We start from the raw sequence: 27,864 nt of genomic DNA on the forward strand, positions 1-27,864 counted from the left end.
TGACGCCCAGCCTGACAGCAAAGGTACTGTACTTCGTTCTCTCTAATTAAGCGTATCTCTACCTCTTCCTATTTTAGGGCGCCTTATGTGGAACCTGACAAGTTTGGTTATTGCAAACGCTCTCTCAGAGCATATGTATCTGTCTCTTCCAATTTTAGGATCAATCCCACCTTGGAGCCCGACAAGAGTTTGATTATTTCCAAATTCTCTCTATAACCATGCCTCCTATTCTAGGATTTTTGGGTGGCGATATAATACCAACCGGCTCCGTTTGTCTCACCTTGGAACCTGACAAGTTTGATTATTCTCGACACTACAATAACCCCCTACACTTGGGTTATCACCCCCGCATAGAAAATTAATTTGCGTCGCCCAAGATTGACGACAAGCTAGGCAGCCAGCAACCCATCAACGAAGCTTGGCCAACCGCACGCGAAATTAATGAGTCTAGCCCAAAATCGGCCGCAAACTCTCAAAACAACAATTAAGAGGATAACTATCAATACAAGTTTTGAACATAAACAATTAAGAGAAAACTTAACTAGGAGATCATCAGTCTGGCGTGCTTCAGATGGTCCACTACCTGCCTTTGCACCTCATTAATCAGCTCGTAGGGAAGATGATGATCCAGCAGAATTTCCCTAAGGATTGTGAGTACTGCTAGCCCGGAGATTTCCACAAGCTCCATGCACATATAAACTTGCAGCAGCTCCAGCCAAGGCATTGCGTCTTCCTCGAACAACACCGATTCAATGTAAGGTAATCCGCAAAGCTCCAGCACAACGAGACTTGGGAAAGATGAGCCTTGGAAACAGAGTTGCTTCCCTTTGAACGAACTCCTCAGACGTAGAACTGCAAGATTTGGTAGCACCCCAAGGGCTTGTATGGCATCATCTTTCTTCAATCTGGAATACTCTAGTGTCAACTTGGAGAGATTCTGAAGGTGATGGATCCATGCGGTTACTCTGACTAGCTTGCCATACAGCTTGAGGCTCTCCAGGCAGCTTGGTGGCGACAAACCCTCACCCAAACTACCATCCAACTCGTCCTTTTCATCCATACCTTTCACTAACAAATATCGAAGTTGATTGTGACCAGCAATGGAAGACCAAAACTCCTTGCTGTTTTTGTCGCTGCACCGGTTACTCCAACCTTACACAGCTGAATAAGCTTTTTCAACTCGTTCAGAGTGGCCTTTACTTTGCCCCGTGCAATATTGACAACATCCAGTGTATGCAGGGCCTCCAGCTTACCAATCCCTCCAGGAACTTCAACACCATCCACCCACCAATCGTGGGAAGCAGTCTCCTCTAGATACACCATATTAAAGCGGTATAGGTTAAGTATATCAAGCCTGTTCAAATCAGCATCTAAAACTTGTGGTCTCAAGAAAGCCCAGCCCAATTTGGTCGAAAGAAAAGGAGCCCGCATTCTATAATAATTAAGAACTATGTCATCCTCTCCTTTGACATTATTTCTTCTCTTCATATAATAAGTTGTACGAAGGTGCTGTAGCTTACGAAGCTTGGTGATTGATGCTGGCAACTCAAATATACGTGTACCCCTAACATCTAGTGTTTGGAGATGCCTCAAATTCCCCAAAGAATTAGGCAGAAAGAAAATGTTGATACATTCTCGTAAACTGATGTACATGAGGTGATGGAGCTGCCCGATTTGATCGAGATGATGATCTCTTAAACCTACTGTATCTTCCAAATCTAGCACTCAGAGCAATCTCATCTTATCAGAGATGAAAAAGGGTCTCCACTCTCCAAACACAGTCAATGACCGTACGTGCGACAAGTCCAGCATGCTCTCCAACACATCTTTATCCCTTTTCCAGTTGCTGCCTATGACAAGTACGTGAGACAAGTCCAGCATGCTCTCCAACACATCTTTATCCCTTTTCCAGTTGCTGCCTACGACAAGATGCCGTATTGCACCATGTGTACTGCTAAAAAAAAACCTTTCTCCAGTGTGAGAACAAGGTTTTCCTCCCTCACCTTTGAGATGCATATTTCACGGATGATATCATGAAGTTGGCAAGAATTGATTTTCCCACTGTTATGCTTTACTTGGTCCACTGGCAAGATCATACTCCGATCCAAAAGTTCATCAAAGTACATGCGACCGAGTTCCTCTGCAGTCATGCCATGCATATCCCTTGAGTAACCCTCTGCCATCCACCGCCTCACCAAGCGATCCCACCTAATTCTGTGGTCTTCCGGGAATATGGATAGGTATAAGAAAGCAGACTTGAGATGGTACGGCAGACCATCATAGCTCTTCATAAGAACTGTCTTTATTGTCTTAAGTTCAGGATTGACCTCAAGTTCAGAGCTAATATGACCATTCATCTTCCTCCATTCAATAGCAGTTTTTGGCTTACTGGCTAGGAACCCACCTATAGTCGATATTGCAAGGGGAAGCCCATTGCATTTTCTTAGGATAAGGCTTGCTTGATCCATCATAGCTGGGATTAAATTATTTTTATCACTGTTTTCCTTGAATACGTGAAACGGACACAACTAATCAAAATAATAACAGTTGCTAGAAGGAAAGCATGAGACTCATATTACTGATTTGTTTAAACATGTTTACTATTGAGTATTACTTGGACTAGAAAATTTCCGTGACCTTTTTTCGCTCCTTGTGAAAAAAGTATCAAAGGCAGTTATATAGCAATTCTTTCTATCACCGTTTTCTTTTACACTGGCCACAACCATGCAAGTCTCCCAACAATTTTCTTTGGTGCAATTAGTAGTAAATAATTTATTTTTGCTAATTATTTATCTTTTTAAATTTAAAATGTTTTCCGAGAAAAGAATTGGCTCTGAGCTCACATTTGCCAAGGAGCTAACAATTTGACGCCACGATGTAGATACTTTTTGTCAATGTCGACATGCATAATGGATATAGGTCAGATGAAATATACTTTTTTGGAGGCGAATACCATGCATGACCAAACTTGCTAGTGATCAACCAAGAATGCACATGAGATACAAAGGATTTTCACAGATTTGGGTTCTCTAGGATGAACAATAACATTATGTCAGAACCGACCTTGTACGCCAGAGTGGCAATGCATACAACGAACACAACGTGAGAGACTACTATTGCCTCATTGTCATTGTGTGAGCTAGCATATGAGCTCTGAGCCATATCGATCATACTGAGGTTAATTATGAAAGATCCAAATTAGCTTTGAGATTCAACACTTCATATTGCTAGATCTTTAAAATAGAAAAGAACTGTGTCATCTATTTGGAATGTAGTGGACATTGTTCAAGATCCAATATTTCTATATGTACGACACATCTATGGCTTAAACATTTATTTCCAACTAGGCATCAGTTTTTGAACTTATAAATTCCAAACTGAAAGAAAAGACAAGTTTAGTAAGTATTAATGTTACATGATGCAAAACACATATGAAAGGGAAGAAATGAAACGAGTTGGAAAAGTACCTTCTTTATGAAGAGGTCAAGTGCAGCATCATGTTTCAGACCTCCAAGACCGAACGTGTTTCTGTTTCCTCTTGAACAATGTTCGGCAATATTTTTCTCTCTTGTGGTGACTATGATCCTTCCGGCATTATACAAATACCCTTTGACCAACTCCCATTCAAAAGTGGAAGATATATCATCAAGAACAATAAGGCACTTTTGTGCTCTTAGTAGCCGAGTTAACTCCACTTTCAACTCTTGAAGTTTCATCAATGCTATGCTTTTCTTGCGTTCCAGTTGCTGTTGCTTCAGTAGTATCTTCTTGAATACTTTTCTGAAGCTGCAAAGCCAAATCTCTAAAGAGTACTTCAGGGTTGAAAGGACGCAATGCAGTCGCCCAAACACGCTTCCAACCATCAAGCTCTTGGCTACGATAGACGCTTCGGACTAGAGTGGTTTTTCCAAGACCCCCCATTCCCCAAACTGAGATTACCTTGCAGCCTTGGTTGTTGTCCGGTTGACAAACTAACTTTATGACAACAGATTTCTCTGTTTCTCGTCCAGTGAGCAATTCATCAACTAGTGCCGGTGTCCTGCTGCGATCGGTCTTCTTTCTAGCAGTTGAGTTACAAGCTTTGTCTTCACCTGCCTTCTTAGGTTGCTGATATTCGTCCTGTATTTCACTAGCGGGCACAGTTATGTTCTCACCAGCAGTAGTAACTTTGCTTGACTCAGAAATGAGCGCAGCAGAACGTGATGCATTCATAACCTGAAAAAATAAACAGAACTATTAGAAACTACTATGTACTTGTGCGCTACACAATTTCACATCTAGCTGCTTGTCTTTTAAATGCTGAAGATTTGTAAGTGCAAAGTTTTAACAAGGGTAATATGCCAAAAATAATTTATCTAGGTTTATATATAGTTTGTTCAACTTCAAAATACCATGCGTTTTTTCAATTAGGGTGCATTCTACTAGGAGGAATCTCAAAATGTATCTGTTATATCTTACATCATTTTTTTAGAAGTTTCTTAAATATCTTTTAGTACCAGGATTAGCTCATTTATAACTTAAATATGACAATATGTTTGCGCATCAAATTTTAGTACTCCCTCCTATCCATATTACTTGTCGAAATATTACATGTATATAGACGCTTTTTAAACGTAGATACATCCATATTTGGGCAAATTTGAGACAAGTAATATGGGTCGGAGGGAGGTCATTTCACTGAGACATAGTGTGTGACAGCAACTGTTTCGGACCAAAATCCCTTTGGAGTTAACTAATTTCAACTGTTGCACAATTGCATGAAATTTGGTGCAAAAAAATTCATTTCTTGAATTGCATGTCGATGGATTATATTTGGCTTGCTTAAATGTGTGGTGGCTGTGATCCTTGTACCCTCACACACCAGTCGCTATTCTGTGTGGGTTGTGTGCCAGTCTTCATAACACCACTAGATATGCAATTCAAGAAATGAATTTCGAATGGAACAGTAAATATAATGATGAGTAATCAACAAATAGGAAAAAAGAATAATAGATGTAGTTGTAGTAGATGATTTACATTTTTTGGAGGGCTGCTAGATAATTTACAGGTTTCATGCATTACCTTGTTATCAAATATGCGAATATTTTGATCAGATGGCAATTGCTTGAGCTCTAACACTTGGTATGGATTCTCTGTGCACAAGTTTACAATTTCAACTCGATGCGTGCAAACTACAATTCTGCTTTGCCTTTTGTAGTCCAGTAAGCACTTTTTGATACAATTCCACTCTTCTACTGTGGATAGGTAATTTATCACAAACAAGTAGCTATTGTCTCTAACTTGTGCATCAAACGCTCGGACTAAATCACTTTGCTCCATCTTATCCGTCTTAATCAGAACATCATTCCCAACACTTGTGCTTTCTTCAGCATCTCCAGGCGCATTAGAACTTTACCAAGCTCTGGATAAACTCTTTAGGATTAAAAGGACGCATCAACGTAACCCATGCACAGAACCCAAAGTTTAGATTCATGGTTGGGTCATGATAGACCTCCTTGATGATGGACAACTCCGCAAGATCACCCCCTGTTTCCTTCACAACAATCACTCTCAGGTCCTTGTTCTCATCACTGATCAGCTGGCGGAGGCCCACCTTCAGTTTCTCCTTCTCCACGCCAGCAACCGTTGATTCATTGCTGTGAACTATTGTCGCACTAGCACCGGCCATGCTGATCTGCTCTTCTGAAATGACCTGTAATTAGACATGAAAATATAAATGAAGAATGAGTCATACATAAAGAGAAAAGAAACAATTTAATAGCAGAAGATATACTAGATAAAGTGTTACCTTCTTGTGGAAAAGATAGAGAGTTTGATCAGATGACAACTGCTTGAGCTCCGACACTTGGTATGGTTGCTCTGTGCACAAGCTCGCAATTTCAGCTTGCTGTGAAGAAACTATGATTCTGCTTTGTTTCTTGTTGTCAGGGAAGAACCTTTTGATGCAAGACCATTCAACTATCGTGGACAGGTCATCAATTACAATTAGATAACTATTGTCACTCACTTGTGAGTCAAACACATCAATCATCTCACTTTCGCTCATGTTCTCCATCTTAATCAGAACATTAACTCCTGTAGTTTTTCTTTTCCAAGTTTCTCAGGGAAGTTCTCATAAAACTGCCTCAGAAGGCTGTAGATGAACTATTTTGGATTGAAAGGATGAGTCAATCTAACCCATGCACGGAAGCCGAAGTTTGATCCTATGTTTGGGTCATCATAGACCTCCTGGATGGCCGATGTCTTTCCAAGATCACCGGTTGTACCCCACACCGCAATCACCCTAAGATCCACGTCGTTGCTGGTAATCAGCTGGTGGAAATCCACCTTTGGTTCGTCCTTCTCCAGGGCGGAAAGACTTGCTTCATTGATGCCAAATATTGCTGCACTCGCAACACGGGCCTGCTCCTCTGCCACGGCAGGCTTGGAGCCGGAACTCTCCTTGATGAGGTGGTAACGCAGGTTCCTGTTGCTAACGTCCTCCACCTTGACCCTCAGCTCCTTCACCTCCTTGGCGATGCGGCACTGATCACATAGGCTACAGGGAATGCATCCCATGAATGGCTTCTTCTCTGATTGGAGGCCGAAATCCATGATGCTATCTTCCACTTTGTACGCCAGGTTGCGGATCTGCTTCACCCAGGTCGTGAGCACCTTGTTCTGGCTTTGCTCCTCATCAGCCATCATCAGGAATGACTGCATCATCTGCAGCTCATCCGTGATAAAGTCCACATCACGCTTGACACCGAGCTGCAGCACGATTTCCTCTGCCGCCTTGGACTTGGCATAGTCCAGTGCGCCGTCGAGCACGGCCTTGCCCACGCTCATAGCCGTCGCCTCCATGGTTCTCCTCTCCTGATTGTGTGAGAATTCTGTGATAAAGAAAAATGCTGCTATTCTGAAGACCGAGTAGTAGAGGATGGCATAAGGGACGGCGCTTCAGGAGGCCCGTAGAATTTAGAAAAAAAATATTGGTCTGCGTCCGAGGTGTTGACGTGTTCTTTTGGAGGCACTCGCAACAAGCAATTTGATTGAATTGGATATAGTTAGCCCAAGCATCATCTACCCATTAGTTATAGGGAGACAGCTGATGCCACAACCACTCTGCCTAAATGAGAAGAATATAGACAATTTACAGGTACTTGTGCTACGAACTAATTAATCACTCCAACTACCCAATTTACAATAACCAATTTTCTGGCCATCCTGCCATGATGAAATGTTACTTTATGACAATCGCTATCTGGATGTTTGATATGATGGTGAATGGCCCATATGCTACCAGGACTACATACCAGCAAAATTGACTACGCCCAAAATCCGTTTTCATTTTGAGGAAGAAAACTTCTAGGCAAGTAATCTACATGCGATAACCAAACCAAAGACAATGATCAGACAACTCTGAAATTTGCCGTCAATTGGATTGCATTGTTGGGTGATGCTACTGTATTATCCGGTCAGGCATATAGCTCAATCAAATCTTTTCATTAGCAGTAACAGATAACTCTGAAATCGCATAGTTTCTGCAGGCTACTACTTAACTTTTTTTTCGGAAAGGAGACTCAACTGATGCTTGAAATAATCATTTGTATGAAGGTGCTGTAGCTCACGGTACTTGGTGATTGTTATAGGTTGCCTATGAATCTTGCGATCAAGAAAAAATGTTGCAATGCAAATCTGAAGACCATGAAGCGGAGGATGGCTTAATGATTGGAGCTCTGAGATGCACGTCAGAATTTGGAAGAAAAATATTGACCTGCATACCAGGTGTCGACATGTTCTTTTGGAGGGGCTTGCAGTTAACAACTTGATCGAATTGGATATAGTTAACCCAAGCATCGTCTAACCATTAATTATAGTGAGACAGCTGAATGCCACAACCACTCTGCATAAATGACAAGAATATAGACCATCTACAGGTCGTACTAGGTAGTAGAACTAATTAATCACTCCAACCACCCAATTTTCAATAACCAATTTCCGGGCCAGACGGCTGGGTTGAAATGTTAACTTATGACGAATTCACTCTCAGTATATTCGATACCCTACAAAAAAATAATTCTACACACAGTTTCCCTTTTCATTTTCAGAAAGAAGCCTTCTAGGAAAACTAATTAATCCGGCGGCCAATTAATCCAAGCATCATCTAACCATTAATTATAGTGAGACAGCTCATGCCACAACCACTCTGGCCTAAACAACAGGAATCCAGACAATTTAAAGGTCGTACTGCTAAGTAGTACCACCAATTAATCACCTTGTATAAAAACTAATTAATCACTCCAACCACCCAATTAACAAAACCAATTTCCCGGCCAGCCATCCATGATGAAATGTTATCTTATGACGAATTTGCTCTCTGGATGTTCGATATGGTGGTGAGTGGCCCGTATCCTACAAGGTACGATGTACCAACAAAATTGAATACGCCCAGTTTCCATTTTCATTTTCAGAAAGAAACCCTCTAGGCCAGCAATCTCCATGCGATTTTCCTCGCCAAACAAAACACGCTGCTTACATTATCACCAGTAATAGGATGCATGAATTAAACGAGCAAACGGTTAACTATTGGCAAAGGGAGAAAGAAATGGTCTGCTAGAAGGGGGCTCTGCTAGCTGGTCTGCTGCTACCACTAGATCTAAGTCCAATACAGGAACTTTTTTCTTTCTTTCTAGAATACTTTCCAATAGAGGAACTCAAGCACACATATGAAACAAAATTGAATCTAACCGCTGACAAGGCGAGCGCCGGGGGGTCAGCGAGCCCTCACCTCCGTTCCCACTTCTCAGCTAAATGTTCTGCTTCACCAGCATGGGTCGCAATGGCCAGGGTGGCCGACACGCCAAGTCGCAACGGGACGCGCCGCCGCGACCGGATCGCCCCAGCTCGCCGTACCATCGTTCCCCTGGCAGCCGCCAGGCTTCGCTCGTCGTCGCGCGAAGAAGCTTCGCCGCTGAGGAACGAGCAGGAGAGGAATGGCAGCGTAGCGATCCGCTCCGCTAGCGTGAAGTAAGCGTATCAAGGTCTTACGCTTCCTCTGCGCAGAAAGCGTATTTCTCATCGTGCGGTGGCCGCCACGACTGATGGATGGAGAAGATGGCGGAGGAGGGGATTAGTTTACCGTTTGCCGCTCCCAGTTCTTCTTCCTCCCTGGCGCCGCCGCACACTCGCCCGTAGAAACGACAGGATGCTGCCCTCCGCCAGCCATCCAGCATCGATCCCCCGTTCCCCAGACCCACCCACCGCCGGAACCATCATGGCCGGGAACCCCATCCCATCCAATCCACCGGCGGCACCCGATTGGTATATACTGAGCTCGGAATCGAGGATGCGCTGTCTCGATCAGGCCGGCGAGCTGCCCGAAACATGGATCGGGGGCGTCGACGGCGAGCTTCTGGCTCTGGGGAAGAAGAAGAAGACAAAGCGGCTTCCGTGCAGCAGCCCAAATCCCGTATCAATGTATCATCGTGTCATCTCCCGCGGGACGGCCCAAAGCCCATAGTCTTTCCCACCCTTTTTCCGCGTGCTCATTAAAGCCCAGAAGAAAATGCAAACAACGTACGTCCACTCAAAAAAAAGGAAAAAAGAAAAGCAAAGAACGTACGTATGGTATGGAGATGTAAAAAACCTAAGGAAGTTCCACCTCCGACCTAAATTGTTATCGAAAAATTATATGTATGTACACATTTTTTAAGAATAAATACGTTAATATTTGGTCAATTTTGAGTCAAGAGTTTAGAAGTACTAAATACGTATAATGTATAATATATGCTGGTCATGTCACTCGTCTTGCATTTTTCCACTGGCAAATCGAAACAAATTGATCAGTAATCTGAAATCGAAGACCGAGCAAAAGAAAGAGTCTAGGCCCGACAAATCCGTAGCATTATTTCCTCTGATGAGTACTCTCAAGTCTTAAACATAACCAACAAACCGTGTCGTGCCGTATCGTACGTTTAGTGTGAGTGACTTGCATGGTTAATTAATTAAATCCAAGTTGATACTCATTTGTTAACCACGATTTTGACCACATATATTTATTTATTTTGCCAATTGGAGAAGCAGTGATGATGTATTGCGTATGCATAGGAATACTAGCAAAAGAACCCGTGCGTTGCTACGGAACAACGGAAAATATCAAATTAAATGTTGTTGTGTTTCATGAGCACATATGTATATAACGATTATGATATATTTATTTCACATGTCTTATTTCTATATTCCTGCTACTCATACTCCGTACTTTATTTCTCAAATCTCTTCTCCCAATTTCTCGCTCCCTCTCTCTGAATATCCTCTCCACCCACCCTGAGTGCAGACTCCTCCTCTCCCCGTCCCGATTCATCCCGCCGCCGAACATCACCCCGCCATGCGCGGCCGTCCGCTTGTGCGCACCGCCTCCGTCCGTAGATTCCCGCCGCCCGTCCACTCCCGCGCGCCGTCTGCTCCCACTTGCCGCTCGGTACGCCTGTGCGCCGCCCGCCTGCATCCTCTCACAGCCTTGTCCGCATGTTCGTTGCGCCCACGCGCTGCCACACATCACGTCTGGCCGCTGGTCGCCACGCCCCACTGCCCGTCCGGAGGACCACCGATGGTTCGCGCCGACGCGGTCCCTGTTGTCTTGTGCAACGCCACCATCATCCCGGCCTCAGGCTTATCCCATCGCCGTCCAAATCCCCCGGGGAGCCACCGGCGCGCACGAGCCGGTGGAGGCGACGGTCGGAACGCGTGACGGAGCTGTGAGTCCGCAGCCGCCTTCCGCACGCGGACGCCGCCGATGCGCATGAGCTGGTGGAGGTGACCAAGAGTGGTGGCGGGCGCTGGCGAGATCCGAAGGGCGGCGGCGAGATCCGGATCGGACAGGGGGTGGGGGTGAGATTCGTAGAGAGGAGGAGGAACGAGGAGGGCTCTGTTGGTTTTTTTTTTGGCGGTACGTGTTTTTTCTGTGCTTGAGAACTGCGGGAGCCGGGATTAAAAGACACGTGGAGACAGCGGTGGCAGATTCGTAATTTCGGTGAAGTGACGTACGTACCATCACCACCAATTCCAATTTAATATATTGTTATAGATACAAAGTACCTAGCCAAGAACACGGTATGCATGATACACACGTAGATCTGTGACGCTAGACAGCACATGTTACGATTTGTGTATTACATGAAGTATATGAATCATCTTTTGGATAATTAAATTAAGTTGACTGATCGATGTAATTACGTAACATGCATTTATATGCGCGCCTCAAGTCCAAGATGCTAAATTAATTAAGATCAACTGTGTCGATCTGTGACGCGTGCCTTCGCGTGTATATATAAATATATATATTTGCATGGATATATAAAGTAACTTAATTATCCTCCGATCCCTTAATTCACAAGGTAAAAACTGTAGTGTCGACGCGATCATCGATCCATCATCTCAAGATCATATCTACAGATTTGCAACTTGCAACGGCATAGTACTCATCCGTAAGTTCCATAATACAAGGTGCGTATAATCAGGTTTTCATCTAATCAAGATTTGATCAACAAATATATAGTTTGTTAATACGTGGTTTGTACTTTATGACACTAAATTGGTATCATTAAATTTTTAAAAATACATACAAATAATTTTGATTTCATATCATAAAAATTATTAGTGTAACAATTCTTGATTGAACTCTTGTCTCAACAAAGCTTTATGTACGTGCGTATTATGGTATGAAAGGGAGTATGATAAGCTACTCCCTCCGATTCTAAATTGTTGTCGAAATATTACATTTATCTAGACGTTTTTTAAAAATAGATACATCCATATTTGGACAAATTCGAATCAAGAATTTAGAACGAGAGGGAGTAATTATTTAAGAGTTAGCTTACCTACCATGCCGGCCGGCAAAGCGATAGCTTACTTCTGGTGCTGGGAAAACACATGAAAGAAATTACCGTACGTACGTATAGCAACAAGGACATATAGCTAAGCTTACATCATTTTGCATCTCAACTGGGACAAGTTGCTCTTAAATTTGTAATAACCAATGGTAGTCATTGACTTTGTAAAATTGGAATACTTCTCGTACAGTTAACGTACAAGTTTTTGTAACCTATCTTGAGCTTTGTTGATATGGTATTATCTTCGATGTCTGTTAGATTGGTGGGTAGCGGTAGAATTAAAGTTTTCAAATTTCGATTATGTAAATATCCTCCAAAACAGCTACCCTCCGTTCCTAAGTATGAGAAGTCGCCCTTAACTTTATCCTAAGTGAATTTTTTAAGTTCCCTAAAAAAAAAGTCAATTTTTAAAGTTGGACCGAATTTATAGATCAACATATCTAGAATATCAAATAATTGCTATACTATAAACAGTAGATTTTTCTATAAAAACTTGTTCAAAGTTTAAAAAATTTGACATAAGACAAAATCTATGACTTTACATTTAGGAAGAAGGGAGTAACACGGCCGGGCATATATGTACGTGTGACACTGATCGAAGAGTGTGTGGAAACGGGTCAGCGTTGACCGGAGGACAAGAGTCGTCAGAGGAAGTGTATACGGATTACGGAGTAGCAAATTTGCGTATAGCTGCGAGATAAGCATGATGCACGTAATCCCTACGTTCCTAAATATTAACGGAGGGAGTACAAGCTAGTGGTAAATGTGTGAAAATTTATAAGCCTGGACGAACCTCATCAAGGTGTGACGACGTGGACAATCAGTTTATTAATCATGGTGGTGTTGAAGATGGAGCTGCTGGCGTGTAACCAGGGTCAAACTCAAACATGTACTTCTACCGTCCTCCTGCTTCCTCCGTTCGTTAAAAAATGTCATATTAGATTTCATTAAGACAATATTTTGACCGTAAATTACTATATCAAAGTGTGATTTATATGTCATGAAACCACAAGTATTATGAAGTACTTTTGATAACGAATCTAATTTATGTCATATAAAACACATCTTGATATAGTAATTTGTGGTCAAAGCGTATGAAAGCTAATATGTCATTTTTAAGGAACTGAGGGAGTTAGTACGATCTCTATATATTACGATATGCTGCTCAATTAAGTAGCAGCTCTTGCATGAATGGCGCCGCCCAGCTGGCCGCCGTGTCTGCTGCTTCTGCTTCTCTGCCTCGCCGGCGGCGGCATACTCCAACCTGGCGCCCAGCCTGACAGCAAAGGTACTGTCTAGCTTGGTTAGTTAAGCACATATGGGGTCCTCTAATCGGAGCTACAAAGAGCTTTAACCATACATGCATGGATATTCTTGTGTTTGAAATCCTGTACGTTGAGCTCTTCCTCTTCCGTGGAGTACGCGGGCAACCAACATGTTGTTTCAATTCTCTCTAAACATCTACTAGCTCTTCCTCTTTTGGCATCTTCCATGGATACAATCAATTGGCATGGTGCCATGGTCTTACGGACCTCGGGACCTTACGAGTCACAATTTTGGTTGTTTTAAGCATTATCTCTTTAAGCATATATATCTGCCTATTTCATGTTCTTCTGTGATCATTTTGGATGCAAACTAACCGGATGGGTCCGGTCTCACTTTTACAAACCTAGAGTTAAAACATAGCTACTTCTTCTTTTTTTCTTTTTTATCTGTACATATGTACTGTATAGCACAAGCAAGTTTCTCAAAATATCTATATACCTGGACACCCAAAACTAATTAAGCATATTTACCTTCCTAGGCAAACAACTTTAATGTTGGTGTTCTATTGGGTGAGGTAATGTGAAGAAGAGGAGAGATTGATGAAAGATTAAATGAATGATAAAATTAATTGTATGACCTTGAGAATGCAAGGAGAAGACCAAACACCGTAACAATTTGTCGCTTTAATTAGCTTCTTCGGTTGGCATTCACAGATATTTAAACAGAGCAAAAGCACCTCTTTCTTTTCTGGGATCTTCTGTGGAGCAACCGACCGGCACGGTCTCATCTTAAAACCTAACAAGTTTGGTTATTTCCAACACACACTCTCTAAGCATATCTACCTCTTAATTTCCTCCTTTGGGATACTCTGTGGATGCAACCAACCGGTGCGGTCTTATCTTGGAACCTGACAAGTTCCATTACTATTTTCTAACGTTCTCTCTATAACCATTATCTAGCTCCTCCTATTCGATGATCGTCCATGGATAATACCAACCAGCTCAGTCTCACCGTGGAACCGGACAAATTTGATTATTCTCAACCGTCTATTTTTTTATTCCAAAAGTCCAGATTAGCAACTACTCCTTATACTCCAACTAGGATCCACGGAGGATCACAGTGGAGTATCAAACAGACAAGGGTAAAGATGTAATTTAACCCGATAAGATTTGCGATTCAGCCGCCAGCGGCCAACTACCCTCCGCTGCCTCTCCCTCACTTGACGCCGGCAGTCAGCCCGCAACGGCAGCAGGGTATTCCGACCGTCTCCTCTCCTTCTCCCTCGATCTCATCCAGGACGATGGCGCCATGGTGAAGACCACATCGGATGCCGCGTGCCCGCGCCGCGAAAGCCGACGAGCCAACGAGGAGCGCGTCAGCCGCGACCAGGGCCTCCGCCTTGGCCGGCCTGCGGCGGATCTCACCTCTGAGGCGGCGGTTGCCAGTTGATGTCCTACTTGTTTGCAGCGTCCGACGAGCGCGCACCTGCGTATATGCTAAACGCCGTCGTGGCTCCTCGTGGTCGGCAGTGGCTCGGGGCCAGGGGATGGATACACAGTCCGCACTTTGGTTTCACTCTTGTCCCATGGATGCTGCCATGCCGCTAGGCTGGTGCTGATCCGGTGGATTGCCGTGGTTAGCGTCGTGTGGAGGCCACTGGATGGCTGGATCAAAGATTTGAAGTGGCCGGCGGAGGCTTGGTCTCGGTGGATGCCTGAGAAGAGAGCTGCGGCGGGCCGACAGGAGCATACTCTCCGTTTTTTTATTAATGGAAAAGTCAAAAATGTCCTTCCCTAATACTCCGTTCAGACTAATGGAGTATTAGGTACTGTAAAATCTCTCCTATTTATTGAACTAAGTTATGTAGTTTTATGTTGCATTCTCTTTTCTGACCCTCCTTGTATATTTTTCTACCTCCGGCCCTGTGTGCACGATTGATGTGCAGGTTTCATAAGCATCGATTGCGGGTACCCGGGGGAGACGAGCTACGTGGATGATACCAACGGGCTATCTTACTCCCCTGATGCTGGCTTCACCGATGCTGGCACCAACCGTAACATTTCTGGTGAGTATGTCCGGCCACTGCTCTCCCGGCGTGCCCACAACCTGCGGAGCTTCCCCGACGGCAGACGCAACTGCTACACTCTCCGCTCCCTGGTGTCCGGGCTCAAGTACCTCATCCGTGCCAACTTCGTATACGGCAACTATGACGGCCTCAACCGGCCACCCGCGTCATTCGACCTCCACATCGGGGTCAACTTCTGGACGACGGTGAACTTGTCGTCATGGTCAGACCCGGTGGGTAGCTTAGCTTGGGTGGAAGCCGTTGTCGTGGTCCCGGATGAGTTTGTGCAGGTATGCTTGGTGAACACCGGCGGTGGGACGCCCTTCATTTCTGGGCTAGACCTCAGGGCACTCAAGAGGAAGCTTTACCCGCAGGCCACGGTGGAGCAAGGGCTGGTGGCAATCGGCAGGTTCAACGCTGCCCCGACTAATAAATCATACATTGCCAGGTACGTCGTACCCATGAAATTCGCGAATCTTGATGATGGGCGAGAAAAGTCAGTTCCGTTGAGAATTTTTTTGTTATACCGTGAAAAATCTTAGAAAGAGTACATATATTTAAATTGTTACAGCTATAAACTTTTGAAACTTTCCACGCAATGCAATGGTGGAGGATCTAGATTTACCACCCTGAGGTCCCACATTTTAAGGGATTCCTTTGCGGTTCCTAAATTGTGTTGCGCTAAACTTATTTTATAATTTGCCGCGGAAAGATACATGGAAAAAACATGAAAAAGTTCATTAGCCAGAAAATTAATAACATAGACAAATTAAAAGCGGGCGGAGCCAACTAGATTACAAGAAAAAACCAAGATTAATTCCCTGTTCGCATGCAGGTATCCTGATGACCCACACGACCGAATATGGTACCCATGGTATGATGCCACAATTTGGGCCGAGTTGTCGACGACCCATACCGTGACCAACGCCGACTATGGCCTCTTTGAGGCGCCACCGGTGGTGATGCAGACGGCGATCACGCCACGGAACGGCTCCAGGAGCATCGTGTTCTACTGGGACGCGGAGCCGACACCCAACGACCCCTCGCCCGGCTACATCATCGTCATGCACTTCGCCGAGCTGCAGCTCGACGCTGTGCGCAACTTCTACGTCAACCTCAACGGCAAGCCCTGGTACTCGGATGCCTACACGCCGGACTACCTTCGCAGCAATGCCGTATACGATATCGTGCCCAACCGACAGAGACACTACAACCTCACCATCGATGCTGCCACCAACTCGACTCTGCCACCGATCCTCAATGCCGTCGAGTTGTTCTCTGTCATCCCCACCACAATAGTCGGCACTGACTCCCAGGATGGTAAAAACTATTTTAACATTTTTTTCATTTTTTTTCAAAATGGAGGAAGTCCCATCAATTGAATTAATGCAGACAACATCAAGTCTACAACAATTCTTAATTTTGCATGCATGGCAACAAGTTTTAATTTGTATCAATGCTATATAGCATCTGCCGCCATGGAAATCAAGGCCAAGTATCAGGTGCACAAGAACTGGATGGGCGACCCATGCCTTCCCAAGACTATGGCATGGGATAGGTTGACTTGCAGCCATGCCATCGCAAGCCGTCCAAGGATCACAAGCCTGTAAGTCGTTCATGTCGATGTATATGTATGTCCGGTTGTCTTATGTTCATGACAAAATAATGGAGATGATTACTTATATGTGGAAAACGTCCATTTTTTGGTTGCTCAACTATGTATTATTAAAAGTCAACTATGTCGATTTGGTCCAGTAGCAAACATCTAGGACCCGAATAAACTTTTCAAATCAATAAACTTTGGTCTCTCACTATGGTCCACCATGTGCAAATTTTTATTTTTGTATGCTGATGTACTCAGCCTTAATGCCTTCTAAAATATACTCCCTACGTTCCTAAATACTTGTCATTTGCACTAAAACCACGACGAGTATTTAGGAACGGAGGGAGTAGCTGTGTGCATCATATTTGAGAATGTAGATAGATACGGAAAGATTTTCGTTACTTTTTTAGAAGAAAAAAAGTGCAAAGTAAACCCCTCGTTACATCATTGTTCATACTGCTTCGACCAAGTCCTTGCTTGAAATGTTTAGTGGTCCAAAATGTTGGTTACAAGTTGAGGGACCAAATCTAGAAGGGACAAATAGTTAAGAGACAAAAAGGGGCTTCTTAATGGTTATATGACTGCGAAAATGACTGATCCTCTGCATATGTGCTCTTTGTAGAAACATGTCATCCAGTGGACTGACAGGTAATATATCAACTTCTTTTGCGGATCTCAAGGCTCTCCAATACCTGTAAGTTCAGAGTGCTGGATTAAATTAATTTGGCCTAATTTATTTCTAGTTTTTGTAACCAATAACTTGAGAAATTATTGATCTTGTTCCATATCTTGTAGGGATCTGTCAAACAATAACTTGACAGGCTCAATTCCAGATGCCCTTTCGGAGTTACCTTCGTTGACAGTTATGTAAGTTACGTGATGTTAGCAGTTAGCACTAGCAACCAATATTTTACACACACTTAATCTCAATCTAAATATACATGGCATGCATGTGCGTCATAATTAAAAAATGATTATTTTGTGCCAACAAGTCATGAACCTCTTGTCAATTTTTCCTGAATTACTTCGAGTGATCATGCACGCTGAGCATTTTGTTTAATTTTATTTTCTCTAGAGATTTTTCTGGCAACCAGCTCCATGGATCAATCCCCCCTGGACTTCTCAAAAGAATTCAAGATGGCACTCTCGATCTAAGGTAGGAATGGTATTAATTTCCTCCATTCCTAGCCATCTAACATGGAAATATATATACATACTTGATAAATTTCATTGAGCATCTTTCTTGATTAATTAATTAACCTGATCCTTAATATGTTAGACATGGCAACAATTCAGAGCTTTGCACAGGCAGCAATTCATGCCAGCTGTCTGCTAAAAGGAAGAATAAAGTGGCCATCTACGTTGCTGTCCCTATCCTTGTCATTCTAGTGATAGTATCAGCGGCAATACTAGTCTTTTTCCTGCTACGACGCCGAAATCAGCAGCAAGGTGAATGTGCGGCTTTCTGCCATTATCAAGCTCAAGAACATACACAATAAACGTAACTGTCATATCTATATCTGGTCTAATAGTTCATGAAATTGCCTTTATACGTACGTAAAGGATCAATGAACAACATGACCACGGTAAAGCCGCAGAACGAGGAGGTAATGTCGACAAGCTATGGCGGAGGTGACATTGATTCACTGAGGATAGTTGAGAACCGCCGGTTCACATACAAGGAGCTTGAGATGATAACCAATGGCTTCAAGAGAGTGCTCGGCCAGGGAGGGTTTGGCCGTGTCTATGACGGCTTTCTGGAAGATGGTACTCAGGTAGCGGTAAAGCTTCGGTCTCATGCTTCCAATCAAGGCGTCAAGGAGTTCCTGGCAGAGGTACAGTGAAATTAAATTCTCTAACTGGACAAGCAGCTATAGAGACCGGGGAACTAGAACTTCCATTTCTAAAAAAGAACTAGATATGAAACATAAGCAGGCAAAAGTATATACATGAAGGCATAGCTCATATAAATATACTAGCTACACAAATCTCTGAGTCTTAAGAAAAATGTATGATATGATCGATCAATGTGAAATTTGATGAGTCGAAAAATCGTGTTTGTCCAGGCTCAGATTCTAACCCGGATACACCACAAGAATCTTGTGTCCATGATTGGCTACTGCAAGGATGGGAAATACATGGCACTTGTCTACGAGTACATGGCAGAAGGAACCCTGCGGGAGCACATTGCAGGTACACGTGCAAGTCATTGTTAATTTGTTTTACAATGAAAAAGAATATCTTCCTTGGCCTCTGCAACCCAAATTAGTACATGCAAATTGTATATCTTGTGACTGACAGATGTTTCTTCTAACAAAGTAATAGGCTAATTAATGCACATTTTGACGGTAATTGCCTATCTCTTGGTCCGCAAGTCACATCTAATTAACAGTATTTTGTATTCGTAGGAAACGACCGCAACGGAGCATGTTTACCTTGGAAACAAAGACTCCGGATCGCACTTGAATCTGCCCAAGGTACACACTTGTTGCCACTGCCGCCGCTGCTTAACATTCCTGTTAAATTTTAGAAACTTGATTACGGTAGTGATGTGCAGGGTTGGAGTACCTACACAAGGGGTGCAACCCGCCTCTCATCCACAGAGATGTCAAGGCCACCAACATCCTGCTGAATGCCAGACTGGAGGCCAAGATTGCGGATTTCGGCTTGTCGAGGGCCTTCGACCACGACACTGACCCTGTTTACACGAATGCGGTTTTTGGTACCCCCGGATATATGGATCCGGAGTACCAGGCAACGATGCATCCAACGACCAAGAGCGACGTGTACAGCTTCGGCGTGGTACTGCTGGAGCTGGTCACGGGGAATACAGCCATCCTTTCAGATCCAGAGCCCACAAACATTATCCATTGGTCACAGCAGCGGCTCGCACGGGGCAACATTGAGGGCGTGGTAGATGTGCGCATGCACAACGGTTACGACGTCAACGGCGTGTGGAAGGTAGCGGAGATCGCGCTCAAGTGCACCTCACAGGGGTCAGCGCAGCGGCCCACCATGTCCGATGTGGTGGCGCAGCTGCAGGAGTGTATCAAACTCGAGGAGGGCCGAGCTCACGGCTTCGACGCTGGTGTGAGCAACAACACTGCATTTGAGATGGAACATGGGGTGCCCACGGTGGCCACCGGTCCTGCTGCTCGTTGAAGAACTTGTCATTAACATTATATACAAAAAGTATACTACTGGTAAGTGGTGTGTAATTTATGTTTTCCCAAGTAAGACACTAAATTACATGTATTTTTACATAATGTGTACATGTCCAAACTGTTCCTCCCTGTGTTTATATCAAGAGATAAGTCCGTACGTATTACAACCTTGAACTAACCAAAGTTTAAATTACCTCCAGAATTCTAATACCGATTACAACACAATCTTCAGCTGTTAACTCCGTTTAAATTACACCCCCTGATCCAGCCAGAAGCTGGTTTTCGTATAGGTGGAAGTTTTTGATCAAGTGAACTAACTTTATTCAGTCCTGAAAAATCTGATTTTTTTTGGTGAAAATCAAAAATCATGTTCTCAGTATACTGTCAGAAATATGGACATATCCTTATCCCCCCAAGAGCACTGGTCTCCACTCCGGCGGCACCAACTTCCGTCCACAGCGCCGGCAGGACGGTTGCAGAGCCGCCGCCGATACCCTCCTCCTCCTCCCTCTGCGGTCGGCGTTGCCGGAACCGGAGCGAGTGATTACGGGTGATCGAGACGTAAGTATTCGGAAACTTTTTTGCTTGGAGATTGGAGGGAGGAAGGGAGCTAGGACGAATGGCGGCGGCCAAATAGGCATGGGAGGAGGAGATGAATTGAAGCTGAGCACGGCCAGTCGCTTAATATGGGCCGTGGCCCATGATCTTTTGTATGTAACCTACACCTCTAGCCGTGAAAGTGTTCTGAATTGGACGGTAACCTGTACCTCCGAATTGCAGGCCGCTCTGGCCGTGAAGAATTTTTCCTATTCATTTTATTTTTTTTGAGGATGCAAACGGTTCTCACTTCCTTGCAAACAGTATAAGGGTACCATAAAAGAACTCCGTTGGTTAGTTGTATGTTGGTTGTATAAAAATAAATAGTACAATGCAAGTTACTCCCTCCATTTCTAAATACTCCGTTGGTTAGTTGTATTTAAGCGGCGGAGTTCCAAGGGCAGGAGGCAGGAATTGTTGGGCCCGTCCATGAGGGCAGCGAGGTCGGCGGCGCGGGCTGGGTGGATGTCGGCGGCAGTGTGTTGGAGGAGTGCGAGGACAGCATTGGCGCAGAGGGCGGCCGCGTCCGGGCTAGGTCAAGGGCGGCGCGCTAGAAGGGCAGCGGTGGCGAGGACGGAAGCGCCCGCGGGCTGGGAAGGCGGCGGGCGGCTGTGCGTGCTACGGGCACAAGGGGCGGCGGCGGAGGCGGGCTGGGAAACCTGATTATACGCACCTTGTAGAAACGGAAAGAGTACCAGCGATTGCATCTGGGCGGGCAACCGGGTTACATGCAACCAGGCCAGGACAATGGAGTTTGATAATATAATAGGATTACACATCATGCAAACCGGCGGCCGGCATTGACCGGACGACAAGAGTTGTCTAAAAAGGAGTAGCGAAATTGCTGCATACCTGCGGGATAAACATATGATGCATGTACTAGTGGTAAATGTCTTTTTACCTCGCATCAAGGTTTGTGTGTCTGTGTGTGTGTGACGACGAGGACAATTAATTAATCATGCATGATTGCATTTCTTTTTCGATAATGGAAATTTTTATATGGTGGTGATGTTGAGATGTTGATGATGCAATGATCAAAATTAATTAATATTGGATGTAGCTGCTGGCGCGTATAAGTAGGGTTAAAGCCAAACATATACGTTCGTACATATGCGTACTCCCCTCTATATGTTACGCGCTTAGCTAGATATGCTGCTCAATTATATTAATTAGCAGCTTGCATGAATAATAATGGAGCCATCAACGCGGAGAACAACAATGGCGCCGCCCAGCAGCTGGCCGCCGTGGCTGCTGCTGCTTCTTCTTCTCTGCCTCGCCGCCGGCGGCATACTTCAATCTGACGCCCAGCCTGACAGCAAAGGTACTGTACTTCGTTCTCTCTAATTAAGCGTATCTCTACCTGACAAGTTTGGTTATTTCGAACGCTCTCTCAGAGCATATGTATCTGTCTCTAGGATCAATCCCATCTTGGAGCCCGACAAGATCATATCTAGTTTGATTATTTCCAAATTCTCTCTATAACCCTGCCTCCTATATTCTAGGATATTTTGTGGCCATATATAATACCAAGCGGCTCTGTCTCACCTTGGAACCTGATCAAGTTTGATTATTCTCGACACTCTATCTCTAAGCCTAACTACGTGCCCGACGTGCAGGTTTCATAAGCATAGATTGTGGGTACACGGGAACAAGCTACGTGGATGACTCCACGACGCTATCCTACTCCCCTGATGCTGGCTTCAACGACGCCGGCACCAACCACAACATCTCCGGCGAGTACAACCGGCCACTACTCTCGCGGCGCTCCCAAAACCTGCGGAGCTTCCCTGACGGCACCCGCAACTGCTACACGCTCCGCTCCCTGGTGTCCGGGCTCAAGTACCTCATCCGCGCCACCTTCTTCTACGGCAACTATGACGGCCTCAACCAGCCACCCGTGTCGTTCGACCTCTACATCGGCGTCAACTTCTGGGCGTCGCCGAACATGTCGTCATGGTCGGACCCGACAGGCGGCCTCGTGACGGCAGAGGCCATTGTCGTCGTTCCAGATGACTTCGTGCAGGTGTGCCTGGTGAACACCGGTGCCGGGACACCGTTCATCTCTGGGTTGGACCTGAGGCCGCTCAAGAGGACGCTCTACCCGCAGGCCACGGCGGCGCAGGGGCTGGTGATGTTTGGCAGGCTCAACGCCGCCCCGACTAACAAAACATACATTGCGAGGTACGTTATAATGGTGGATGATCTATATAGGTTTACTACCTTGAGAACTCAAGTTTTTCGACAACTCTCATATTTTAATTTTGACTTTTTTTTGCATGAGTTTTAACATTAGTGTTTGTATTTGTCAAAAAAGCTTTCACAATTCTCCTAAAAATTGAAATTTGTAAGTTATATTCTCTTCAGGTATCCCGATGACCCACATGACCGGATATGGTACCCATGGTACGACGCCGAGAAATGGGCCGAGATGTCGACGACTGAGAGGGTACAAAACATTGAAAACGACCTCTTTGAGGCACCGTCGGCAGTGATGCAGACGGCGATCACACCACGGAACGCCTCCAATAACATCGAGTTCTACTGGGACGCGAAGCCCAAGCCCAACGACCCGTTGCCAGGGTACATCGCCATCATGTACTTCACCGAGCTGCAACTCCTCAACGGCAACGATGTGCGCCAGTTCTACGTCAACCTCAATGGCAATCCCTGGTTCCCAGCGGGCGTCACGCCGCAATACCTCTCCAATAGTGCCACCTATAATAGCTCCCCCTCCCGTCTCAACCGCTACAACATCTCCATCAACGCCACCTCCAACTCAACTCTGCCGCCCATCCTCAACGCCGTCGAGGTGTTCTCCGTCATCCCCACCACCAACATCGGAACTGACTCGCAGGATGGTAATTAACTTAATTTAAGCATGTGCTCCCTCTTTTCCAAAAAATATATAGGGCTGACACACACGGTTTCGGACATTTTACTCTGACCAATGGTTGGTACACCGATATGTGCAAAACTGATGTTGCTGGATATTTGTGTTCAAAGCAAACTTTTCATTGCCACATGGATATCAATTTTGTATGAACTCATCCATATGTAGTTAGACAAATTACTGGTAAAAGTTAAATTTTGGAAAATGTACGTTTACGGCCTATATTTTAGAATGAAGGGAAATATAACTACTGCCGGTACCACCCATTCATGTGCGCTACCTAACTAAAAAGTCAGGCATGGCATGATTAACTATTTTGCATATGCGCAGCATCTGCCTCCATGTCGATCAAGGCCAAGTATCAGGTGCAGAAGAACTGGATGGGCGACCCATGCCTTCCCAAGAATATGGCGTGGGATAGGTTGACTTGCAGCTACGCCATTGACAATCCTTCAAGGATCACAAGCATGTAAGGTTCATGACGAAATGAACAAGGTTACACATATGATCAATATTGTATTTCAGTTTTTGGCTAGTAATTTATTAATATGGAATTTAAACGAACAACAATCAAGTTTTTTCCAAGGAAAAAAAGCAACCTAATAGCCCGAGGGAAACATTTAGCGGGAGCTTTTCCTTGGGTGTAACACATGGGGAAAACATCCATTTTTGGTTCCTCAACTACATGCATACTGTTTTAGTCGATTCTCATTTTAGTCCTTCAATTCCAATATCAAACACATCTAGGACCCTAACTTTTCAAATTGAACAACTTAATCAGTTTGGTCTCTAATTGGCCCGATACATGTGCGAAACCACCAGCACATCATTGTTCATACTGCTTTGACTAAGTTTTGAGACACAAATTCTGGATTGAAGAGTACAAGGTCCAAAAGGTGTGATTATTGAATTCTAGTTAGGGACACAAAAAAGAGACGTCTTATATAATTAACTGCCGAAAATGACCGACCTTCTACATATATGTGTTCTTTGTAGAAACATGTCATCCAGTGGTCTAACCGGTGATATATCGTCTTCTTTTGCGAAGCTCAAGGCCCTCCTATACTTGTAAGTTTGGGTGCTAGATTTATTTCGGCCTAATTTTTTTCTAGTTTTTGTAACCAAAAATTGAGAAATGAATGATCTTTTTTTATCTATAATCTTGTAGGGATCTGTCAAACAATAGCTTGACAGGCTCAATTCCAGATGCTCTTTCGCAGTTACCTTCGGTGACAGTTATGTAAGTTGGGCAATGATAGCAGTTATGTAAGTTGGGCAATGTTAGCTAGGGCCAAGCTCACGCACACTTAATATACATGGCATGTCAGTCATAATTGAAAAGATTAATTAGTTCCAACAAGTCGTACAACACTTGTCAAATTTATTTTCCTGAATTAATTACTTTGACTGATCTTGTACATATATGTAGTGTTGTGTTTAGGGTTAACTCTTTTTTTTAATCTAGAGATTTGTCTGGCAACCAGCTGAGTGGATCGATTCCCCCTGGGCTTCTAAAAAGAATTGAAGATGGCTCTCTGGATCTAAGGTACGTATGGTATAATTTCCCCTGTTCCTAGCTATCTTTCATGATTTATATATGTACATGCATACTTGATAAATTTGATTGACAATCGATTAACTTTGGTCCTTAATTAATTTGCTAGACATGGCAACAATCCAGACCTTTGCACAGGCAGCAACTCATGCCATCTGGCCGCTAAAATGAAGAACAAAGTGGCCATCTACGTTGCTGTCCCTATCCTTGTCATTCTAGTGATAGTATCAGCGGCAATATTAGTCTTTTTCTTGCTAAGACGCCGAAATCAGCAGCAAGGTGAGTGTGTGGCTTTAATTTCTGCCATTATCAAGCTCAAGCACACAACAAACTGTCATATCCATATCTGGTCTAATAATTCACCAAACATATTCTTGCCTTTGTACGTATAAAGGATCAATGAACAACATGACCGCGGTAAAGCCGCAGGACCTGGAGGCGATGTCGACGGCAAGCTATGGCGGCGGTGACGATGATTCACTGAGGATAGTCGACAACCGGCGGTTCACGTACAAGGAGCTCGAGATGATAACCAATGGCTTCCAGCGGATGCTCGGCCAGGGAGGGTTCGGCCGTGTATATGATGGCTTCCTGGAAGATGGTACTCAGGTTGCGGTGAAGCTGCGATCTCATGCTTCCAGTCAAGGCGTCAAGGAGTTCCTCGCAGAGGTAAGAATTAAACTCTTTAACCGGATAGTTTTCAGCGGACATCTTTTCATATAAAGTATGATCGTGTGCATCCAAGAATGATGTAGAGCTCATAGATGCTCACCTTTCGTTCCGAGAAAATGCAACAATACACTATATATTAGCTATCTACACGTGTTTAATTATTATTGAATGTAGGATTTCAATGTGAAATTTGATGAGTCAGAAATATCGCACTTGTCTAGGCTCGGGTCTTAACCCGTATTCACCACAAGAATCTTGTGTCGATGATTGGGTACTGCAAGGATGGGGAGTATATGGCACTCGTCTATGAGTACATGGCACAAGGAACCCTACGGGAGCATATTGCAGGTACACACGCAAATCATTGTTTTCTTTACAATGGACAAGAACGTATTCCATGGCACAAGGAACGCTACCCATATTATTACACACATGTTGTGGCTGTGACTGACCTATGTTTCTTCAGACAAAGTAATAGCTTTGAGTTAATACACATTTTGAGGGTCAGTGCATATATCTAGGTTCGTAAAAGTTACAATTAATTTATACCATTATGTATTTGTAGGAACTGATCGCAACAGAGCGTGTTTACCTTGGAGACAGAGACTTCAAATCGCACTTGAATCTGCGCAAGGTACACACTTGTTGCCGCCGCCGCCACTGAACATTTCATGTCAACTAGCGGGAATGACCAGCACGAGCAAGATATCTTACATACTGTTATACATGGCACACCATTTTAACAACAGTACTATCGGAATATCTATGCCGAATAAAACAATGCATAATCTAAAAAGACATATATATGATTTGACTTCTCCAACATTTATGGTTCCTGCCATAGTAATATTTCTCGCTTCTTTCGTATCGCCACAAAGCATGTTGGTGTTCAATGAACGTGATTGTTTCCAGTGCTCTTGTTTCAATCATATAATAATTTTTCAGAAAAACTGATTAGTGCGGTGATGTGCAGGGTTGGAATACTTACACAGAGGATGCAACCCGCCTCTCATCCATAGAGATGTCAAGGCCACCAACATCCTGTTGAATGCCAGACTAGAGGCCAAGATCGCTGATTTTGGCTTATCGAGAGCCTTCAACCATGACACCGACCCTATTCCCACAAATACGCTCGTTGGCACCCCCGGATACGTGGATCCGGAGTACCAGGCGACGATGCAGCCAACGACCAAGAGCGACGTGTACAGCTTTGGCGTGGTGCTGTTAGAGCTGGTCACGGGGATGCCGGCCGTCCTTTCAGATCCTGAGCCTACAAGCATCATCCACTGGGCACGACAGCGGCTGGCGCGGGGCAACATCGAGGGCGTGGTCGATGCGTGCATGCGTGGGGCTTACGACGTCAACTGTGTGTGGAAGGTGGCGGAGATCGCCCTCGAGTGCACCACTCAGGCATCAGCGCAACGGCCTACCATGGCTGACGTGGTGGCGCAGCTACAGGAGTGCATAGAACTCGAGAAGGACCGTGCCGCCGGATTCTACACCGGCGGCAGCAGCAGCAGTGTCGATGACCCGAGTTGGAGTTACGGTGGTTACGCCAGTGGGCAATTCACTTACGTGAGCAACAGCACTGCATTTGAGATGGAGCGGAGGGTGCCAACAGTGGTCACTGGTCCGGCTGCACGTTGAAGACTCCCCCCATCTAAACTGGCTGTCTATAATTGTCCTTGTTTAAGTCTCTATGGGCTTCTAAAACATGCCGTTACGTATTTACATACATCATGAGGTAGCATGCTAATGACATGATAAATGTGCTTATAAGATGGGCACTCTAGAAGAGGAAAGAAATGATTTTGAACCCAAGGAAGCAAAATGAATCCGGCATATATATCTAGTTATGTACCGTTGTAGAAGTACAAGGATACACAACACAATGGCTGCAAAATTAGTCGATCTCACTGTCGAACAGAGGGTTAATAAGCTTAATCTGTGTGCATACCTCGTACAAGCAAAGACAATTTACAGGGGACGACGACACAACCATGAAGATTTGCCGTTGATCTTACCCGAGATCCGCCTCTCCTGTCGTCGATCTCGCTGGCCAACTTCCGAGTAGCTCCAGAGGAGCAAGTGATCACGGTTGCGATCGAGGAGAAGAAGATGGGAGCGTATCAAGTGAAAACGAATATCCGGTGAAAATCTGAAACTCCGACCGTGAGCG

At 44.5% G+C, this 27,864-nt stretch overlaps 2 protein-coding genes and 1 pseudogene across 3 annotated transcripts; 2 read left to right on the top strand and 1 right to left on the bottom strand.

Moving 5' to 3' along the window:
• Nucleotides 1–438: 438 nt before the first annotated feature.
• Nucleotides 439–9,577, bottom strand: LOC100840208 (annotated as a pseudogene).
• A 3,457-nt stretch (nucleotides 9,578–13,034) lies between these two features.
• On the top strand, nucleotides 13,035–20,149 carry LOC100840516 (probable LRR receptor-like serine/threonine-protein kinase At1g05700). 2 transcript variants are annotated; one of them, XM_024459374.1, is made up of 13 exons: nucleotides 13,035–13,161; nucleotides 15,085–15,494; nucleotides 15,579–15,652; nucleotides 16,040–16,524; nucleotides 16,672–16,810; nucleotides 17,430–17,501; nucleotides 17,603–17,674; nucleotides 17,883–17,963; nucleotides 18,087–18,256; nucleotides 18,371–18,642; nucleotides 18,874–19,000; nucleotides 19,216–19,284; nucleotides 19,365–20,149. In XM_024459374.1, the coding sequence occupies exons 1-13, from the start codon at nucleotides 13,065–13,067 to the stop codon at nucleotides 19,967–19,969; spliced, it is 2,673 nt and encodes an 890-aa protein (XP_024315142.1). In that variant the 5' UTR covers nucleotides 13,035–13,064; the 3' UTR covers nucleotides 19,970–20,149. The 2 variants fall into 2 exon arrangements, with proteins under 2 accessions (XP_024315142.1, XP_003566696.1); XM_003566648.2 differs by having other exon boundaries at nucleotides 15,085–15,652.
• A 1,605-nt stretch (nucleotides 20,150–21,754) lies between these two features.
• On the top strand, nucleotides 21,755–27,518 carry LOC100840816 (putative leucine-rich repeat receptor-like protein kinase At2g19210). Its single transcript, XM_003566649.3, has 12 exons — nucleotides 21,755–21,889; nucleotides 22,185–22,749; nucleotides 22,933–23,426; nucleotides 23,789–23,927; nucleotides 24,455–24,526; nucleotides 24,627–24,698; nucleotides 24,924–25,004; nucleotides 25,123–25,292; nucleotides 25,408–25,682; nucleotides 25,907–26,033; nucleotides 26,251–26,319; nucleotides 26,659–27,518. Exons 1-12 carry the CDS (start codon nucleotides 21,760–21,762, stop codon nucleotides 27,330–27,332), a joined length of 2,868 nt encoding a protein of 955 aa, XP_003566697.3. The 5' UTR covers nucleotides 21,755–21,759; the 3' UTR covers nucleotides 27,333–27,518.
• Nucleotides 27,519–27,864: the final 346 nt, after the last annotated feature.

This window comes from Brachypodium distachyon, chromosome 2 (genome assembly GCF_000005505.3).
Source record: "Brachypodium distachyon strain Bd21 chromosome 2, Brachypodium_distachyon_v3.0, whole genome shotgun sequence".
Lineage (NCBI taxonomy): Eukaryota > Viridiplantae > Streptophyta > Magnoliopsida > Poales > Poaceae > Brachypodium > Brachypodium distachyon.

What these genes read in the sequence shown, in the direction of transcription:
- LOC100840516 (XM_003566648.2), top strand. Translation starts at nt 13,065, where the DNA reads ATGGCGCCGCCCAGCTGGCCGCCGTGTCTGCTGCTTCTGCTTCTCTGC. An exon ending in AATAAATCATACATTGCCAG is followed by an intron (nt 15,653 to 16,039) that starts GTACGTCGTACC and finishes GTTCGCATGCAG; the next exon opens with GTATCCTGATGACCCACACG. An exon ending in CCTGCGGGAGCACATTGCAG is followed by an intron (nt 19,001 to 19,215) that starts GTACACGTGCAA and finishes TTGTATTCGTAG; the next exon opens with GAAACGACCGCAACGGAGCA.
- LOC100840816 (XM_003566649.3), top strand. Translation starts at nt 21,760, where the DNA reads ATGGAGCCATCAACGCGGAGAACAACAATGGCGCCGCCCAGCAGCTGG. An exon ending in CGGAACTGACTCGCAGGATG is followed by an intron (nt 23,427 to 23,788) that starts GTAATTAACTTA and finishes GCATATGCGCAG; the next exon opens with CATCTGCCTCCATGTCGATC. An exon ending in CGCACTTGAATCTGCGCAAG is followed by an intron (nt 26,320 to 26,658) that starts GTACACACTTGT and finishes GGTGATGTGCAG; the next exon opens with GGTTGGAATACTTACACAGA.